The sequence below is a fragment of the Vipera berus genome (assembly GCF_964194415.1).
Source record: "Vipera berus genome assembly, chromosome: 11".
In the NCBI taxonomy this organism is placed as follows: Eukaryota; Metazoa; Chordata; class Lepidosauria; order Squamata; family Viperidae; genus Vipera; species Vipera berus.
The window spans coordinates 10,117,999-10,139,559 of NC_138214.1; the positions used below are offsets into that span (position 1 = coordinate 10,117,999).

Here is a 21,561-nt window from a genome sequence, read left to right on the forward strand (position 1 = left end):
GTAGGCCACGCCCACCCAGGCCACACCCACCCAGGCCACACCCACCCAGGCCACACCCACCCGGCCCCCTGAGGGCAACCGCAATGCTGATGTGGCCCTCAATGAAATTGAGTTTGACACCCCTGGGTTGGAAGGTGCCTTGGAGGTCTTCTAGTCCAACCTGCTGCTCAAACAGGAGACCCAAATGGCTGTCCAATCTCTTCTTGAAAACCTTCAGTGATGGAGCATCTACAGCTTGCCTTCAGAAGCTGTGGCTGCCCCATTGCTGGAGGCTTTTAAGAAGAGATTGGACGGCTAGGGTCTCCTGCTTGAGCAGGAGGTTGGGTTAGAAGACCTCCAAGATCCCTTCCAACTCTCTTATTCTATGTTCTGTGTTCTAAACCAGAGCTCCCCAACCTTTTGGGCACCAGGGACCAGTTATCTGGAGAGAGGTTTTTCTGCGGACTGGAGGGAGCGTGGTTTTGTGTGATGCCTGCATCCCACGGATGGGGCTTTTCCCTGTTTGTCGGCCTGGTTGCTGGCATGCCGCAGCCCTGTACCAGTCCACGGACTGGGGGTTGGGGACCCCTGTTCTAAACCATTCCACTGATTAATGGTTCTCACTCTCAGGAAATTTCTCCTTAATTCTTGGCTGGATCTCTCTTTAATGATCTTCCACCCGTTGCTTCTAGTCCTGCCCTCAGGTGGAGATTATGTTGACCCCCTCTTCTCTGTGTCAGTCGCTCAAACACTGCAAGACTGCTATCATATCACCCCTAGTTCCTTCTCTTTGTTAGACTAGACACATCTAGTTCTCTCAATTGTTCATTGCGCGGTTTACCTTCCAGACCTCTAATCATCCTTGTTGCTCTTCTCTGCACTCTTTCTAGGGTCTAACATCTTTTTTTTTTGTATCTTGGTGAGACCAGAATCGGATGCAGCATTCCAAGTGTGGTTTCAACAGAGTACAGTATAAAGCAGTACTATAACTTCATGTGAACGTGAAACTGTTCCTCTGTTGATGCAATTTCCCCTCTGCAATTACTTTTGACTCACCTGATGAGATACCCAGACGATGTGGCAGTAGAAGAACTAGATGGAAGAGAAAGATAAAGCCTTTGAGCTGTTTAATCAGAGGTGAGCACCCCATGACTTTCTTGACGACTGAAAGTAATCCAAGTCTTCCCTAGTTATAGAAGCATCCTTGGTGCTATGAGCATTTTATTTTGCGCTTAAAACTCAAGGGATCAATCTTTGCAGAAGTGACTTTTTTTAAAAAAGCGGTATAATATCACAATTAAAATATAATGAAATAGCAACATACTCACTTTGGGGAAATATTTTTGTGTGCTGAAGGAGACTGTGGTTCTCTGTGGGAAGATGGCGCTGTACAAGGTGTCCTGAAGAAGACAGAGATTGTCAAAATAAGGACATTAGTGTTGTAGTTGGACAAGGCAGGACGAAGCACCTCACATTAGCAATGGATCTGGCACTGAGCTCTGAAAGAGATGATTTGTGCATGAAGGCCTCAGGCTTGAAACCAGGAGTCTGGGAGTTCTAGTTCCGCCTTAGGAATGAAAGCTGACAGATGAGTTGGTGCCAGTCCTTCTCTTTCTCAGCCTAATCACCTCACAGGGTTGTTGTTGGAGGGAAAATAGTAGGTAGGTGAGAAGGAGGAGGAGGAGGAGGAGGAGGAGGAGAAGAAGAAGAAGAAGAAGAAGAAGAAGAAGAAGAAGAAGAAGAAGAAGAAGAAGAAGAAGAAGAAGAAGAAGAAGAAGAAGAAGAAGAAGAATTGCAAGAACACGATAGAGTGTCAACGCTGCAAACATTGGATATTTTTGCTCTGACAATATAAGAGGCAGCCTTTTCCTTTAAAATGTTTTTGCCTTGAATCAATGAAGCCTTGGGGGAGGAGGGGAAGGTTGAACCGGTTGTTTGGATAAGATAAGAAAGTACAGAAAGGAAGTGAAACTTTGTATGTTAAACTAATTGGAGAATGTGATTTATGACATGTAATTAAGGGAGGGAATTGTGTATGATAGATGTGTTCAGGGGAGGAGAATTCAGATTCTGGCATCCACCCACGGGATGCTTCATTCTCAGTATTATAGACTTCTTAGAATAAACAATGCTGGAATGTCCTTTGCTCTGCTTCATTAATCGGAACCATGACATTGGGTTTGTGAAAGATGCAATACCTGCTGCTTGATCCCTTAAGAATGTTCTCTAGGACACAAGACAATATGTTTAGATAGATATGGACCTGAACCGAATAGATGGATATCCAACTAAGCAGCAGGTGCATGGATAACTCAACTAATGCTCAGTTGAAAATTGCACACCAGACTGGAAAGCTGAAAAACCATTGTGGGAGACATCTGTGACCAGTTTTTTTCCCCATCCTGTTGTCAAGAAAACCACAAAGATATGAGCTGGAGGCTCCCAAGCATCGGGCTTGCATTTTGAAGGAAAGCTTAGCTTTTATTCAATTTGATAGAAAAGACGTTGAAAATTAAGGACGGATATAATTTTGCATCACCAAGTTTTTAGTAGGTAAGTTGTGTGATGGTACACAGATGCCCTGCCTCTCGGTATTTCATCATCCCCACAGCAGCTTGCAGATAGCAAACAACGGCACAAAAAAAGGTGGCAGTTTTTCCTATGCACAGTTTATGACTGAGGAAGTTGGCTTCATTCTGTCTCCTTAATTTTAAGACACCGCTCCTAAAGAGGTTTAATCCCTACATTGTCACCTTTTCTCCTCTCAATTTGGGCCTGTGGGCAGTGGTGGGATTCTGCTGGTTCGCACCAGTTCGGCAGAACCGGTAGCTAATCTTTGGTTGCCCAGGCCCAGAACAGACTTCCAGAAGCGGCCTCCACACAGAGAACCGGTTGTTCACGTATTTGAATCCCACCACTGCCTGTGGGGAATATTGAGGCAAGTGCTATTTCCCACACGATCAGCGTGTGAGAGGCGGATGCTGACCGGGTGATGTTCTTTGAGCTCTCCTCTAAGCCAGAAGGACATGAGGATAAGAGTGTGGAAGTGTCTTCTGAGGACGAGCTAGGTAAAAAGAAGCCATTTTTTTTTCAAAGGAAGAAAACGTTCAGGAAACTGGAGCAAATTTTTAGGGCAGAGTGGCTTCATACTCACAAAGGACTGTGGTTCTGCTTCTCCTCAGAATCGGACCTGTGATGGATCCAACTCTTGTCCCCTTTCAGAGTTGTCCTTACTTTCATTTGGGTAATAATCCGTTTGCGGTCTTCCTCACTGGGTAGGATAACGCCATCTTAAAAAAAAATGGATCAAGAAGAAGTTGGAACCCCCAAAGAACAGAGAATCCAATGCGTATTAGATGAACTTAGAGAACCTGGACTACAGACTTGTCTTTGGGACCTTCTCATTCTACACTGCCTGGTTTTAACCAGATTATTCAAGAGGAAAAAGGGGCTTTAAAGATCTCAAAGGTTGTTTTTGGAAAAAGAGGAATTTCACTGGCATAAGTACTGAACTCGCATTCATCAACAACTTTCAGGCTATCTCAGAAGGTCTCAACAAATTAAACACCATTTCAATGCATTATAATTGTTAACTGAGAAAGGGCTCTTAATTTGTCTCAGGCACAATTTGTATCTGCACAATTATTTAAATCCAGCATAATTGAAATCCTTAATTGTTCTGTGTGTCTGATGCCATCAGCTGCAGCTCATAAAAGCTTATGACTTTTAATAAAAACGTGTTAGTCTTAAAAAGGGCTGCCAAGACTCCTCCTGACTCATCTCTATTTGTTTTTTCTGATTACTGGATTTTTAACAGTAATAAAGCTGTGTTGTCATTTATAGTTAACCCCGCAGCACAACTCCAAGGCATCTCAGTACTTCAGGTTTAAAGGAAGCACATTATACAATTAGGGATGAAGCATCCCATAATATACCTTTCACGGCGCCAAGAGACAGCATGATTTACACGGGCTCTCTCGCACCGCGTTAGTTTCCGGAGTTCGGCACAAAGATGTAACTAGGAGGGGAGAAATGAAAACCAGATTATTCCTGTAAAACAAAGCAGAAGGCAAGCAGATGGTCCTCAGCCTTCTCTTGATGCTCCAAAGAAGCCATACTCACAACACACACCTGTTATGGAAACTAGGATCTCTTGTAGGTTGGAGGGGGGGGAAATCAAGACAATCCCTCAGTGTTGTGCTTGAAGCATTTTTACATACAACAGACATAAAAAATGGGTAGGGGTTTGATTGTTCCACTGTGGCAGCCATCCTGATTTTTTTTTAAAAAAACAATACCTTGCAGATATGTCTCTATGTCTATGGGATTAATATCACATAGTTAATGTTACTTAATTTTTAATATAATTTTGTTGAAAGTTTTAAAACCAAAGGTAAAACACTAATACAAATCGATATAGAATGAGTCCTTCGGGAGAAGGGCGGTATACAAATATAAGAAAATAAATAAATAAAATAAATAAATAAAGAAGGAAAAAAGAAAAAAGAAGAGAGGGGGGGAGAGAAAGCTAAAAATGCAAGAAAGAAAAAGTAAAAGTAGAAAAGAAAGAAAAAAAGATACAAAAAACCAGGCTTCTGTTTTTCCTTACAGCCCTTAGGAGTACAATTATAAACTTATCTCAAGTTTTCTCTAAAATCAGACCTCTTTTCTTTCTATAATCTATCCTATCTAAATAATCAAAACCATAAATCATGCTCATTTGTTTTCTATTTTTACTTATAAAAACTCCATAAGGAGCTATATTTGATCTTAGTTAGAGTGAAAGAACATGGAGCTACTCAGAACTCACCTATGAACTTCAGAGCTAAATGGAGTCGGGCTTGGAATCCAACTCTTTGCAATCTTTGGCCCACCATTCATAGTCAGGATGAGCAAAATTTTCTTAATAGAAGGCCAAACATTTGGGAGACAAGATTAGCATTGGAGCAGAGAGATTGCACAATGCTCTTTTAGAAGGGAGCTAAGATTTCCAAGAGGGATTGGTGTTTTTTTTTTGGATGGCTTACGGATTTCAACTTTTGGTTCTCCTGGGTGTTTTGAAGTGTGCTAAGTCCATAACAAACCTTGTCGTATTCTCTATCCTCCATCCCCACCTAGGATCAATCTACTGAACCTCTGCGTTTCTTATTTGTGTGCATTCTTGCGTATTTGCCACCACAGACCGGTCTGTAGAACTGGGGTGCTTCTGAATTCCAGTTAAGTGTGATTTCAGGAGCTGTAGGGTCCAAAAGAAGAGTGGTCCAAGAGTGGCCCATGGATCATTCTTCAGTGCTGTGAGGGCTAATCTTGCAGGCTTACCCTCCAGTCTCACTTACTAGGAGCCCTGGCGGCACAGTGGTTAGAATGCACTATTGCAGGCTAACTCTGTCCACACCCTGGAGTTCAATCCTGACCAGCTTAAGGATGACTCAGTTTTCCATCCTTCCAAGGTCAGTAAAATGAGGAGTCAGATTGTTGGGGTCAATATGCTGATCTTGTAAACTGCTCAGAGAGGGCTGTAAAGCACTATGACAGGGGTCTTCAAACTTGGCTGAGGAATTCTGGGAGTTGAAGTCCACAAGTCATAGAAGGGCCAAGTTTGAAGATCCCTGGATTATGGGATGGTATATGCAGTAAATAAGTGCTATTGCTATTGCTACTAGCAAAATATGGTAGGAGGAAACTGTCACTAAAGATCTGGGATGAGATTTGCAGTATGACTCATGCTCGGAAAAACTGAGCATTGGCAAGAACGGCTTGTTGTTGCCCAAAGCCATCACTGAAGCAAACTGCCAGCATGCCTGGCTTTGCATAAATCTGCCAAGCCAGAAATTCAAGTGCAGCCTGAATGTTTGAGATGAGCTTTTCCATGTTCAAATGAGAGATGGGTGGAGATGGTTTAGAGCCGTGGAGGAAAAACTTGACTCTTCAGTCTCCCATCAAGAGACTAGATCTGCAGTTGGATAAAGGGGAAGTCGCTTGTGGATGCATCATATTGTGGAGAATAGCCCAGAACTGGATGAGGAAGGGAAGGGAAGGGAAGGGAAGGGAAGGGAAGGAAAGGAAAGGAAAGGAAAGGAAAGGAAAGGAAAGGAAAGGAAAGGAAAGGAAAGGAAAGGAAAGGAAAGGAAAGGAAAGGAAAGGAAAGGAAAGGAAAGGAAAGGAAGGAAGAAGGAAAGGAAAGGAATGGAAGGGAAGGGAAGGGAAGGGAAGGGAAAGGAAAGGAAAGGAAAGGAAAGGAAGGAAGAAGGAAAGGAAAGGAAAGGAATGGAAGGGAAGGGAAGGGAAGGGAAGGGAAAGGAAAGGAAAGGAAAGGAAGGAAGAAGGAAAGGAATGGAAGGGAAGGGAAGGGAAGGGAGGGAAAGGAAAGGAAAGGAAAGGAAAGGAAAGGAAAGGAAAGGAAAGGAAAGGAAAGGAAAGGAAAGGAAAGGAAAGGAAAGGAAAGGATGGAAGAAGGAAAGGAAGGGAAGGGAAGGGAAGGGAAGGGAAGGGAAGGGAAGGGAAGGAAAGGAAAGGAAAGGAAAGGAAAGGAAAGGAAAGGAAAGGAAAGGAAAGGAAAGGAAAGGAAAGGGAGAGGGGCAAAGGAAGGAAGGAAGGAACCTGGAACTGGAGAATCCTGTGAAGTGTTGTTGAAGAATAAAATAGTAAACGTGGACAAGCTCTCACTATTGTTGGCTTGACAACAGGAAAAAAGGAATGGAAATGATCGTGCTGGAAAGCGACATGTCTACTTAATTTCTCTTACGCTGAACAATCAGTTCTGCTTTGCTACAAAGCTACCATGTCCCTACAGAGGAAGGCAAGACAACCTGTTCCCATCTTGCATTGATTATTGTAGCGTCCCAGCTACCGTATGGTGGTCTCAGCAGAGAAATAAAGAAAGGAGCTGGGTTAAATTCAAATGACATCAAATGGGAAAGGGGTGGGGGGGAGTAAAGGCATCCCGGTCTGCAGACTTCTGGGAAAGAAATCATGAGGACTAACGAGCGGAGAACCATTCCCTAAGAGTAAAAGGCAGCTTCTGTAGACCGGTCCACACTGGACCATGGGTGGGAAGTACGAGTTGCAGAGCAACAACAAATCGAATCTCACGGCGGCTGTAATCCAGAGAGAGCACCACCCAAACCTCTCTCCAATCCAGAGTGGACTTTCTGAAGTTGGCTTCTTAAGAAACAGCTGGAAGCCTCATGGGAAACAAGCAGCCTTGGCCACAGTGCAGGGTTAGTCTTAGGGGGCATCGCAAACACCCCTCTTCGTGGAGAACCCTTTGAAGGGTGTGCCAGACAAGCTCCATTTTTGCCATTTCATAGTTCAGTGTTGTGGGAACGCACACACTTCGGAGAACTGGGTGGGGATAGAAACCACGCAGAATGGTAAAAGAAACAGCTCAGAATCCAGGGGTGTGCTTGCAAGCGGAAAAGGAACTTCTTCTTTCCCCCCCCCTGCTGTTGTGTTTGTTGACACCGTTTTTTGGTAACTAGGCTGTCCCATAAAGTCAAGAAGGTGCCATTGTGGTAAGGAAGCAGGCTGACACAGACCGTATAACAGGACAGTGTCGGGACAGATCTTGGAGGTCTTTGAGTCCGACGCCCTGTTCAAGCAGGAGAGTGGAAGCTCTCAGCCACTTCATAAAAAATATTAATTCTTTTTAATTGTAGGAGGTTGCTATCCACGACTTCAGAAATGGAGTAGAATAGGACTCATATTAACCTGTATCTTAACTTACATTAGGACAGTGCCCCTACCCCACAGGCTTTTGGGCACCAGGGACTGGTTCTGCTGAGTGAGGTTTTTCCTGTGGACTGGAGGGGGACATGATTTAGCATGCTGCCTGCATCCCGCAAATGGGGCTTCATTTGTTTGTGTGGCCCAATTTCTGGCATGCTGCGGCCCAGTGCTGGCCCATAGGCCAGGCGTTGGGGAGCCCTGCATTTGTGTACCTAAAAACCCTCCACTTGTCAAATCCAGAGTTGTCTTCACCCAAGTTGCCCGAAACCATCTAGCTCCAGCTCGTTTGCAGCCCATACCTCTGGTAGTGAAATACTTCCAAACCTGTCGGAAATCTAATTAAATCAGGATCTGCCCACTCATTTCTTCTCTTGGCTTCCATTCCTGTTTTTTGAGCTGAGAAATGTCAACAAAGGACATTTCCCCCCCCTCCCAAGCTGCTGAACCAGGAGCAGAAAGTTCTGCCCCCCCCCCTCCAATCAGGGCTCGGCGACTTCTTGACTGCAGGCAATTCACCTGCTTATCTTCAGCTCCCACTCAGAATGGAAACTAAGTAAATCTAACAACTAGTAATATCTACAAACCAGCATAGCAAGAAAAGTTTTATTTTATTTTATTATTTTTTCCTGGAGAAAGGCTTAGATTTCATTCGTGCTAAGGTAGCGTTTGGTTGATGCTCGGAGAGGAAATTATCTGGAAATCCCAGCAAACGAAGGCTAAATTGGGAGGGTAAAATATGCAGCAAGACGATCTGTATTGAGGGTTTTGTGTTGTTTTTTAAATCCTAGATGAATTTTTTCTTGTGGTCATCAGGTCTTGAACTCAAGAGGACCTGGGGATAGGTTTGGATGGAAGTGCCAATGACAGCTTTTGAAGCATGTGCTTGGGTCAACAGGCAGCGAAATATTGAATTTCTTATGAGAGAAGAACAACTAAGGTCATCAAAGGCCCTGAGACTAAAACATATGAAGAACGGTTGCAGGAACTGGGCATGGCCAGTCTAGAGAAGAGAAGGACTAGGGGTGATATAGGAGAACAATATTCCAGTATTTTAAGGGCTGCCACAAAAAAGATGGGGGTCAACCTATTTTCCAAAACACCAGAAGGCAAGGCAAGAAACAATGGATGGAAACTAATCAAGGAGAGAAGCAGTGCTTTTTTTGTAAAAGAAAAAGGTGCCGGAACTCACACATGTCATACAACCCGCCTTGCCTACCCTACAAGGTTCCATCCAAAAAAGGTGCCGGAACTCCGTTCTGAGCGTTCTATGACAAAAAAAGCCCTGGAGAGAAGCAACCTGGAATTAAGGAGAAACTTCCTAACAGTGAGGACAATTAACCAGTGGAATGGCTTGCCTTCAGAAGTTGTGGGTGCCCCATCGCTGGACGTTTTTAAGAAAAGACCGGACAGCCACTTGTCTGAAATGGTATAAGGCAGACATGTCAAACACAAGGCCCGGGGGCCGGATCCGGCCCGCGAAGTGGTTTCATGTGGCCCGCGAAGCCATCCTGGAAACAGTGAGGGAACATCCCCCACTGCCTTGGCCCTGGCCCAGAGACCCTCCTCCTGCCAGAGACCCTCAGATCTGTCCCACTCCTGCTCAGGCACCCTTGATAGGCACCCTTGATACGAACGATGTAGAGCTGTCCACGCCCACCCAGTAGGCCATACGCACTCTAGCCACGCCCACCCAGTAGGCCATACGTACTCTAGCCACGCCCACCCAGTAGGCCATGCCCACCCTGGCCATACCCACCTGGCCCCCTGAGGGCAACCGCAATGCTGATGCGGCCCTCAATGAAATTGAGTTTGACATCCCTGGTATAAGGTCTCCTGCCTGAGCAGGGGGCTGGACTAGAAGACCTCCAAGGTGCTATTCTGGCACACAGCATGCAAGTCTTCAGCTCCCAGAACTTCTAGACACATCAGGAATGTCCTACACACCTCCATCTAAACATCCTGTTATTCAGTGTTAATTGCAAATTGCCGTGGATAAAAAGAACCAGCAGGTTAGATATCCAGCTCCCAGTGTGAAAAAACTATATTGCGAAATGTACAGAAACCCGAGACTATTCCAAAATTCCTGAACTGCAGAAGGGAACGCCTACTCAGCAACTATCCACAAAAAATATAAACCCTACCCCAACTATTCAAAACAGCAGCAAAATCCTGCTAGAGAAGCAGCCCTAATTTTCTGCCTTTTTTATCTTTGTAAGCGAGGGTTGAACATTTGGAAATTATTTTCCAAATGTTGAACCTATTTTCTTCCTGGAGGGATCAATCTTTCCTCTTTGAAAAAGAACACGGTTTCAAGCTAGATTTCGGCCGTTGTGATTTGAGAACAAGTCACCGACTTTTAAACTTTTACTGGGACTTCGAATTCCAGCATTCAAGATCTGTTTTGCAGCTCGAATTAAAGGTAAAACCAGTTTCCTTGTTAATATCAAGGGATGGGTTTTTCTTACTTCCAAAAGTGCCATCTCTATCTACTCATACCTGAACATTTTATCATCCAGTTCCTACAGAACAGAACAGAATAATGAAGTTGGAAGGGACCTTGGTGGCCTTCTAGTCCAGCCCCCTGTTCAAGCAGGAGACCCCATACCATTTCAGACAAGTGGCTGTCCAGTCTCTTCTTAAAAACGTCCAGCGATGGAGCACCCGCAGCTTCTGGAGGCAAGCCATTCCACTGGCTAATTGTTTTTACTGTTGGAAATTTCTCCTTAGTTCTAGGTTGCTTCTCTCCTTGATTAGTTTCCATCTATTGTTTCTTATAGGGACGCGGTGGCTCAGTGGGTTAGGACGCTGAGCTTGTCGATCAGATGGTCGGCAGTTTGGCGGGTCGAATCCCGAGTGCCGCGTAGCAGAGTGAGCGCCTGTTACTCGTCCCAGCTTCTGCCAACCTAGCAGTTCGAAAGCACGTAAAAATGCAAGTAGAAAAATAGGGACCACTCCGGTGGGAAGGTAACAGCGTTCCATGCGCCTTTGGCGTCTAGTCATGCCGGCCACATGACCACGGAGATGTCCTCGGACAAGCGCTGGCTCTTCGGCTTTGAAACGGAGATGAGCACTGGCCCCTAGAGTCGGAAACGACTAGCACGCATGTGTGGGGGAACCTTTACCTTATTGTTTCTTATCTTGCCTTCTGGTGCTTTGGAAAATAGGTAGACCCACAGGTTGACTGCCCCCCTTCTTTGTAGCAGCCTCTCAAATATTGGAATATTGCTATCATGTCACTCCTAGTCCTGCTTTTCACTTCTTTGAAGCTCATCTTACCGCTCAATATTACAAGTAGAATTGCAACCCTTGGCACACCCTCAGGTCACTGCAGCTTTTGAACAAGAAAGTCCACTGATTTTCTTAGCTACCCTGAATGCTTATGCTGCTATGCCACAACACCACACTGGAAATACTGAGGGTAAACCCAAGATTGAAATGTCACTTGTGGCGTGCTATGTGAAAAAAGTAGGCATCTCAATGCGAACATGTGTTGATTATGCAGACACACATATCTACCTATACAGCGTGCTCCTTTTTAGTGAGTGTAAGAAAGTCCTCCGAGCCCAATTAATAAAGATTCATTTTTTTCCTTCTAATTAAGATTCTTAACTCCAGGTGCCGCATTCCATTCTTAGGAATCGAGATACAGTAGTGGCCAAAATTGTGGAAACCGTTTGAGAAAAGTGTACAGTAGAAATGCCATCTTTGGTTAAGTTTCCACCCATTTTTCTTCTAATTTCTTTATATAACTGTAGTAGCCTTGTTCGCTTAATAATATACTATTTTACATCGCTTTCTAGGTGACCAGTCAACTCTTTGCACCATTACTTTAATTTTATTACGTTTTACAAGCTCACTAAATGAAAGAACACACAAAAAACCCAACCAACTTGATAACGATCACAATACACACTGACAAATGTCCTCCTCTCAGTTTCAATGCATGACATCAATCACTGAATCCTACTGTGATCTGATTGGCTCATTGCCAAAACAAAATGACACCCGATTGGCTCTCTACTCATGCTCATTGGCTACAATCAGATGAAGGAAAGCTAGCTGATATCGACCTAAGCAAGTTTTCTGACTATTTGGCTATAACTTTTCATAGAATACAGTACAGATAATTGAACAATGTTGCATTACATTCCTGATTAAATTATCTTTTCATTCATATATAATTTTATACTCCAAAAGAAATAATAATGGTGTTATTAGCCATCAAACCTCAAAAACACACTTTCCCCAAAAGGTTTCCACAATTTTGGCCACTCCTGTAGGTTTTCCAAGTAATGACCTTCTTCTCATCCAATTCAGCCAACCCCTCACTGTGCCGAAATAAAAGCCATGTGGCCAGTGATGGTGAGACCATGCTACGAAGAGACTTTAAGTCACTAGTGGAAGGTGGCCTTTGAAGGATGCAATTCTTCTAACTTACGAAAAGACGATTGCATTGGTTTGTTGACAATTTGATCCCTTTGCTCAAAATAATTCTGGCTAGCCTTGGAAGGAAGAGACGGGTGGGCTGTTTCCCAACCTTGGCAACTTTAAGAGGTGTGGACTTCAACTCCCAGAATTCCCCAGCCAGCGCATTGCGGTTACCAAGGTTGAGAAACAGTGGTCTTCATGAACAAGTCTTGAGGGCTATGATGGAAACCATACTTCCAAAGACACAGAAAAAAACCAAAGGTTCAGTCCTAAGATTATTGTAGCTGTTTTACAGCTGGTAAATTTCCTGCCTGTACTAACACCTCCCGATGTGCCGCGCCCCACTACTGCTAAGAGCAATTATTGTTGTTACTTACAATTAGTTCTAAATTGTTATTCAACAGATTCTTCTACTGAATAAGGAAGGAGGCCCTGTGGCTGCCTCAACCTGCACAGCAGGTTGAGGAAGTTTGTCTACCGTTGGATCATCAGAATGTCTCTAAATTTATTCATAAATCTGTGAAGAGAAATTATACCTTGTTTAGTTTTTTTCCCAGTTTCAATTCCTACATCAGTGGGGTGATTTTCAGATTACATCACACTTATAGTTCCGGTATCCGGTTTATTAGAAATAAGCTCCAGTGCTCTTAACAGCTGATTTACCTCAGGAGCTGATTGACAAGAAAATAATCAAATCAAATCTTTGTTACGGTCATAGATCAGCGTAAGGAGGGTGGGGAGACCCAACTTAACAAGGCATAGCAGTTGTGTAATGTAACGCATGTTGGGCCAAGAAATAAGATACGCTAAGGTCTAATGTGAGGCCTGGTTCCTACAACTCAGTGAACTACAAATACTGTACCCCGTTTTAATTTGGTGTAGCATGTCATACAAGCACACCAAAAATTGCTTTGAAACCTGGATCTGTGAGAAATAATTGCGCGTGATTGATAACACGCGCAAATAATTAAGAGCCTTGGTGGAGCAGTGGGCTAATGCCTCCTTAAGTAACACCAGCTGCCTGCAATTAGTGCAGGTTCGCATCCCACCAGGCTCAAGGTTGACTCAGCCTTCCATCCTTCCGAGGTAGGTAAAATGAGGACCCAGATTGTTGGGGGCAATTAAGCTGACTTTGTAATAATGCCGCTTGGGGTGTGTGTGAAAGCCCTAATAAGCAGGCATATACATAGAATGAAGGCTACTGCTAAGCTTGTAAGCCGCCCTGAGTCTTCGGAGAAGGGCGGGATATAAATGGAATTAAAATAAAATAAATAAATAAATAAACAGGGATGGGAAGAGGGCAAGGGTACCATCCCAGAGACAATACCTTCACTACCGTATGCCTGCTCAGTGCTTCATATTACATTCCAGGAAGATCCTTTTTCTTTCTTTCTGGTTGCTACTGATTTTTTGAATCCATCATCTGTGCCTGAAAGCTATTCAGAATTAGTTTTATTGGTGAAGGAACCGCAAGGAAAAACATCACATATGTTCTCACATCACCGGGTAGTATGAGAACAGAGCTAAAAGAGGGGGGTGGGGAAACCAGGCATTGCACCTGATTGTTGCAGCATTTGTATAACACCAACATTTCTCGAAGGAATACAGTGTAATCCTTGACTTACAATAATCCAGGAAGGTCCTTTGAAAATATGCAGACATAAACATAGCACAGTGTTTGGAAAAGTTGCAGCTGCTTTAAAGAGCTGCAGACAGGAGAAACTTTCATGCCCTCTATTTTCAATTGGTTTCAAAATATTGCGCAACCCAATTAAATAGTCATCATTATTTTGGGGTCAGGATTTAATATAGGCTTTCATCAGCTCAGAGGAAAACAGTCCGTTTCAGATACCCCATCTTTGAAACTAGATACATTCTCCTAATCTGTTTTACCCAGTAGGGAAAATAGCTCTATTACAAATACTAAATTCATGTTTGATAATAAGACAGTTTATATTTTTTGACTTAGTATATGGTCTGTCAAATTCTTCGTATTTTGCCCTTGTGTATGTTCCCAGGTTTCCCTTGATTTTCCTGGCTAGGCTTCCTAATGATGCCACACAGTAACTCATATTATCTCGGGCAGCTTTCTTCAACCAGAGGTTCTTCCAGAATTGGACTTGAATTGAAAACAAACCCCATCCTTCTGGTTGCTTTTGAAAGCTCTTCCAAACTGGTGCCCACTCTAACAAGGTTGCAACCTTGCATACATCTAGGAACAGTATAAATGAACGAGAGAGATGCGATAAATGCAAATTGGGCCAATTAAATCAGCTGGAGGTAAACTACACAGAGAAGTAGTAATTAGGAGCAGAGCAATCCCCTCTAGAACTGGGGATCCATCCTGTTTACAGGAAGAGAAGGAAATACTTCAGCTGGGAAAGATGGGGATTAGAAGAAGGAGCATTAAGCCTATAAGATAATCCTGGTTGCATTGCTTATTAGGAAGAAATCCCTCCACCCTCATTTACATTCAAACCAACAGAAGATCCATAAATTGATAGCAAAGCTTGCACGGTACTTTGTATTCAAAAAAAGAGACTCAGTTCGACCCCAGGGAAGGGAATTGGACAGCACAGTCAAGAAAGTGCCTTACTCAAGACTTGCAACTCCATTATTAATTGTACTTGGCAGTGCTGAACTAAAGGAAGCATTGGTCTGAATCATGCATGACTCGAGTTCATATGTTATGGTGAGCCGTGCCTTGCTTGATTTTAACAGACCTGTCTGAATCCGGCCATGGTGGGTGGGAAAACATGGCTTAAGGCTTAGCATATTACATGAAGTCAAAGCAAATTACGCCTTACTGCAATATAAACACCCTGGGCGCATACAAGAGGATAGGTTATGGGTGATCAGAAGATTCAGAATTCATGTTCTACTGGAGAGCGTGGGAATGTATGGACCTCCAAATATTGCTGAACTTTAACCATTAGTCCTCTTGGCTCAAGCTACTTGGCGTTGAGTAACATTTGTGGTCACTGATTCCTGACCACAATAGGAAAACTGGACAGTTTTCTCTCCACCCAGACCTTCAAACAGTTACTCATTCATTGTAGATTTTCTTGGATTTCACTGGACCAATCTAGCATAGCATCAGGTATACTCTGGCTCATAATTCAAAACCCTGTGTAGTTTGACTGCTCACATCAGTTTGCAAAATAAACTTGAGGAATCATTCCAAGTCAGATGTTAGGGAAAATTGGCATTGTCACCATCTGAAACATTTGTACCCTTCTCATGCCCAAATATTGCATTGGGTGAGGGGGCTTGTTGGGTTCGGGGTTTTATTGCTGTAAGGTTTTCCCTTCATTTGTGCGGCCATATCAATTTTTTAAATAAATAAATAAATTGCCTGAGGTACTGTAGGTTGTTTTGTTCTCTCTCTCTCTTCTCCTTGTTGATGTAATGCATTCCTTTGACCTGCACGTGTTATTTCCATATTCTTTCTCCTGTATACATTATTCTGATGGAGGAGACTGACTGAAATAACATAGAGCAATGAATCTACTTGCAAATGATTTTAAAATACATTCACTTCCTCATTGTCTTTCTGGTTCCAGAAGAGAAATAGGGCTAACACATTACACATGACACTTTAATGAAGATTTTGAGACAGCAGCCTTCATTATATAAAGAAGAGAACATTACTAAGAAATAGGGGAGGGAAGGGAAGGGAAGGGAAGGGAAGGGAGAGAAGGAGAGAAGAGAAGAGAAGAGAAGAGAAGAGAAGAGAAGAGAAGAGAAGAGAAGAGAAGAGAAGAGAAGAGAAGAGAAGAGAAGACAAACTTCCAATTTCTTTTGCAGCAAATTCAAGTACAATTGCAAGCTTATCTCTTACAGTATAATCACAAAAAAGCTCACTTTTCCTCCTTATTCATTTTTTCTAATAATCAAAACCACAAATCATGTGCATTTTTTTCTGTTTCATGCAAAAAAAACAACCTATAAAGGGTTTCCAGTCAGCCATATTCATAGTTAATATCTTTAATCAAGGAAGTCGATTTAGTTATCTCTGCAAGTTCCGTCACTTTTACCAACCACTCCTCCATTCTGGTTAGCGTCTCAAACCTTTCCACCTTTGAGCATATAGTAATAATCTCACTGCAGTTGTCACAGGTAAAGAGAAACATCCGTGAGTTTTCTAGTTGCCAAGACAGTAGCCTTTCCCAGATCAGTTTGGTCCAGAAATTCTACATGGGACCTTCCAGATATAAGGATGTTCTTATTGAGCAATAACATTTCCCCATAAACTTTCTCTGAAATAAAATGAGGTACTGAGTAATGCTAGCTTTTCTTCCACAAATGGCCCCACAGCATACAGCCTTATTAGCTTGGTTAGCCATATTTAAGGTAAAGGTAAAGGTTCCCCCGCACATGCGTGCTAGTCGTTTCCGACTCTAGGGGCCGGTGCTCATCTCCATTTCAAAGCCAAAGAGCCAGCACTTGTCCGAGGACGTCTCCGTGGTCATGTGGCTGGCATGACTAGATGCCGAAGGCACACGGAGCGCTGTTACCTTCCCACCGTAGTGGTCCCTATTTTTCTACTTGCATTTTTACGTGCTTTCGAACTGCTAGGTTGGCAGAAGCTGGGACGAGTAACAGGCGCTCACTCTGTTACGCGGCGCTCGGGATTCGACCTGCCAAACGGCCAAAATTCTGATCAACAAGCTCAGCGTCCTAACCCACTGAGCCACCGCGTCCCTTAGCCGTATTTAGGTGAAGGTAAAACCTCTTTTAAATCAGGCTTAACTTCTAGTGACTTCATCCCTGATGTTTTCTGGGCAATCATATGGAAGCAGTTCATCATTCTCTTTTCCCAATAGGTTTTTAACAATCATCTGTTTCAACCATCTGTTTGTCTGAGATGGTATAGGTTCTCCTGCTTGAGCAGGGGGCTGAACTAGAAGACCTCCAAGGTCCCTTCTAACTCTATTCTCTTCTAATCTACAACAGCCCTGGTATTTCCTGATATTCTTCCATTCACTATTAACTTGATCCAGCTCTACTTAGTTTATGAACAAGAATAGTGGTTGGATTTCTAGCTTGGCACATATTTTTATTAACTCTGAAGGACAGCCTCATGGGCTTTGTTAATGAATAGGGAAAAGGAGAATATAGATTCTCTTAGGGTTAGGGAGATACTGAAGGCACCATAAAGCTAGACCAACTTCTTAGCTCCATGACACCACCAGACCGTGACAGGTCACCAAGATGACAACCAAGGCAACATCAAATTGGATTTGTGGTCAGCTGAAAACTGGGGTCAGTGAGAAGACCACTCAGAACTATCCCAAAAGTAGACTCTCATTTCTGCAAACCTTCACTCCAATCCAAAACAGGAGCAAAGTAAACTTGATGGGCAAGAGCCATTGGGTGGGGCACAAGTCCACAACTCCCTCCCAAACACATGAAGGGAAGTGGAAAACTTGTTCTACTGATGTCCCAAACCCTAAACTGTCATGCCGCTAAATCACGGGTGAATGGCAGAAACACGAGCCATGTGACACTCATCACTATGGCCTTCGTCTATGGAAAAATGATGTAGCAGAGGAGATATCTTTCACTCTGACTGCCAATTACAGAAGCTGGTAGCCTAACACATTTGGGGGACACCAAGACAAGGAAGAGTAGAAGATGAAGGAAGAGAATCATCATGATGGTAAGGCCACACTTGGAATACACGTGGCATCCAGTTCTGGTCACCACGATGTAAAAAAAAAAGTTGAGACGCTAGAAAGAGTTCAGAGAAGTGCAACAAAGATGATTGGGGACTGGAGGCTAAAGCATATAAAGAACGATTGCAGGAATTGGGTATGTCTAGTTTAATGAAGAGAAGGACGAGGGGGGACATGATAGCAGTGTTCCAATATCTCAGGGGCTACCATAAAGAAGAGGGAGACAAGCTATTCTCCAAAGCACCTGAAAGCAGGACAAGAAGCAACGGATGGAAACTAACCAAAGAGAGAAGCAACCTAGAACTAAGGAGAAATTTCCTGACAATTGGAACAATTCATCAGTGGAACGACCTGCCTCCAGAAGCGGTGAATGCTCCAACACTGGAAGATTTTAAGAAAAAGACTGGACAGCCATTTGTCTGAAATGGTAGAGGGCAGTGATGGCGAACCTATGGCACACGTGCCAGAGGTGGCACTCAGAGCCCTCTCTGTGGGCACACCTGCCGCCACCACTAGCAGCTTGCGCAGGCCCATTAGGCTACCACCAGTGCCCAGCGTGGCAGCCCTGCCCAGCACAAAGGAAGCAAAGCAACCGGCTAGCAAGCTCGAGTACAGGTGGTAGAGCACGCCCCTATGCGCTCAGCCGCCCCTGCCTCGCCTCGCCTGGCCCCACAGCAATGGCACTCCCCCCCTACCCCCTGCCTCACCCTGCAGGATGAGCCTCCTGCCCACCGCCCCATCCACCAGAGACCCCCTGGATCTCCCCCAATCCTGCCCAGCCCCCACAGGCAAACCCACCCCCATGAGCAACATCAAGGTGGCCACGCCTAGCCTGGCCACGCCCACCAAATCTGCCATGACCACATCAGCCACGCCCACCCAGTGGGCCACGCCCCCCCCCCCGAGGGCACCGCAATGCTGATGCTGCCCTGGCACTTTGCTACAAATAAGTGGGTTTGGGGTTGTGGTTTGGGCACTCGGTCTCTAACAGGTTTGCCATCACTGGTATAGGGTTTCCTGCCTGAGCAGTGGGGTGGACTAGACGACCTCCAAGGTCCCTTCCAACTGTATTATTATTACTATTGTTATTGTTATCATTATCATTATTATCATTATCATTATATTATTATTATTATTAAGCAGATGCGACAGTCATAAAACTAACACCATGGTCCTTAAGTTTTAATATGGGGTTCCCAATGGGTCATTCATTTAATTTAGGAACCAAAGAACCAGCCTCTCACCCTCTTGTACCAACAACAATCAAATAGGATGTGAGCCAAGCCTTCTGAGCATTTGGGGACTTTGGTTTGGTTTGATTTCTGCCTGTGGTGCAATTATTAAAGGCCCAAGAGTTGGATTCAGAAAAAAAAAATATGGTGAATGCCTTTATAAGGAGGAGTTTCATAAAAGGAGAAAAGATTTGGCACAAATCTCTGTTATACCGGTTACTTTTAAAACCAGCGTTCTCTTCATGTGGTTTCTGAGAATGCCTTGCATTCCTCAGCTCTCTGACAGATGTTCTCCAAGCATGGGCAGAGGATAAATAAAGCTTGCCAAACAGAAGAGGGAAGGGCGCCCAGCTGAGGAGAAGGCGCCAAGCTCTGCCTACCCTACAGGGCTACATTTTTCAATTTTAGCACAGAAACTCTATTTTACCAAGAGCTGCCCAACGGACAGAAATCCAAAGGGGAAAAGCGGAACCCAGGGTGGGACAATCCAAACTTTAGTTTTGGAGAATCTATTACCGTAGCTTTTAGAAGAGTCCTGAGACATGGATTTCACCCATCTCACGCCCGTTGGTGGGAGAAAAAATTTTTTTTGATGGATTTGAGAAGAAAGTTAAAAAAAGACTCTACATCCGAAGATCTGAACCAAAGAAGCTATCTTGCACTGGCGCATGTAAACACAGAATGAAGTAAAGACAGATCGAACTGTAGGAGCTTCTTGGATGAGAAGCTAAACCTTTTCAAGGGAAAAACAAAAACGAACAAAAGTCCAGTTGCCTTTTGAAAAGCACTTTTGGGACAGATGGGAGTTGCTAGCACAAAACCTTCAAATGCACAAAGACAACAGGGATTTTGGGTAAGGCACGCCAGCCTTGGCATTTAAGGCTTCCAAACTCTGGGCGGATGTCTTTGCTCCCCTTAAAACAGCAAAAGGCAGGCAACGATTGATGATTTTTTTTCCAAAATCACCAGCAATTGACCTTGTTTTAAACTCTGCCCACTTCGGAGTATAATGAGTGTCCTAAGAGCCCTGGGGGGACACTCCTTGGAAAACTCTTCTCCAGAACTCTTCTGCCTTAAAAGTCCAGTGTAAACACTATTCTGGACGCATGGAGCAAATACTGTGCAGCACTGGTCAGGGAAAAAGAAATTCATATATATATATATATATATATATATATATATATATATATATATATATATATATATACTGGTCAAAAAAATAAAGGGAACAGAAAATAAGACATCCTACTATTAAATGCAGTACATTGTGTTGTTTAAGTGTTCCCTTTATTTTTTTGAGCAGTGTATATATATATATATATATATATATATATATATATATATATATATATATATATATATATATATATATATATATATGTGTGTGTGTGTGTGTGTGTGTGTGTGTGTGTGTGTGTGTGTAAATTATATGTAAATTATTCAAATTGCTAATAAAGAATTTTAGGGAGGCTGAAATGATCATTTCGAACTTCTTATGTTCTCATCAGTCAGTCAGTCATACCCTTTTTATCTGAGATTCGAACCTGGGCTGATTATATATTAGGCAGTTGCTTTAACTTGACAAATATTTAACACACACACACACACACACACACACACACACACACATTCTTATCACAAACCAATCCTTTCATTTCCCTCACGTCAAACCAGATCGGTGTAACGTCTCGTTATTTCATCGATAGGGTGTGAGAAAATGGGAAACAGTTGAGAGGGTGGTAGAGGAGAGGGGGGCAAAAAGCAGGTGGGGACTGCAAAGCAATATTTCTTGGTCCTTCCCTCCTCATCCCAACTTAAGGCTATCCACATCTGGCCCAAAAAGCTTGAACAGTTTAGGGCAGAGAGCAACCTTTAACCCTTTACAGAAAAAAAAAGAAGCAGGCTCCCTTCTCCTGTTTCCCCAAAGGATTCAGAGCCAAAGGAGACTTACGTGGGACGCTTGCACAGTAGAAGCAGCGCCGGGAGGGGGATTTCCTTCTGCAAGGATATCTTACTTAAAGCATACAACAGCCTGCACCCTCGCTTGGTGCGAGCGATCTGCAGGGAGGGCAGCGTGTGGGCAAAGCTCACAAGCTCTCAGGTTGGGGCCCAGCCTTGTTATGGGAGGGAAGGCTGACAAAAATGGGAGGGTGCTTCTACCCCGCAAGGCATCAAACAGGTTCCTACATCCCAGGCACAGGAGAGGGAGAGAATGAGAGAGAGTTCCCCCCTCCCTCCCTCCCTCCCTCTCTCTCCGCTTCAGCCTCTCCCTTCCACATTCTTCACATTCTCTGCCCTGTGTCACTGCACATGTCCTGGGCCAGAGGAGAAAAGAAAGCAATGGGGTAGCTGAGCTCTTGGCCGTGGGCAAGGCTGACAGGTCAGCTATTAGGGATGCAAGAAGCATCCACCTTCCCTCCTCACCCCTTCCCCCCCCCCCACCACCAGCATCTAACTTGCCCAGAAAAATCAACTCTCACCTTTTGCCTATTGCGGGCACAATCGCCTAACGATTG

General features: G+C 43.9%; 1 protein-coding gene across 5 annotated transcripts in view; it reads right to left on the reverse strand.

Annotated features, from left to right (window-relative positions):
* LOC308673153 (zinc finger protein 185-like) overlaps positions 1 to 21,213 on the reverse strand; it is a 45,903-nt gene extending 24,690 nt beyond the window's left edge. For all 5 annotated transcript variants that reach the window (XR_014027587.1, XM_081336632.1, XM_081336630.1 and 2 more), the window contains exons 1-5: positions 20,997 to 21,213; positions 3,915 to 3,997; positions 3,134 to 3,269; positions 1,308 to 1,379; positions 1,036 to 1,071 (exon numbers count right to left, since the gene is read on the reverse strand). Coding sequence is in view for 4 of the 5 variants with exons in the window: in XM_081336632.1 (XP_081192758.1) it covers positions 1,036 to 1,071; positions 1,308 to 1,379; positions 3,134 to 3,269; positions 3,915 to 3,939 (269 nt within the window). In the remaining variant the exon portion in view is untranslated. The remainder of the gene's footprint in view (positions 1 to 1,035; positions 1,072 to 1,307; positions 1,380 to 3,133; positions 3,270 to 3,914; positions 3,998 to 20,996) is intronic.
* Positions 21,214 to 21,561: the final 348 nt, after the last annotated feature.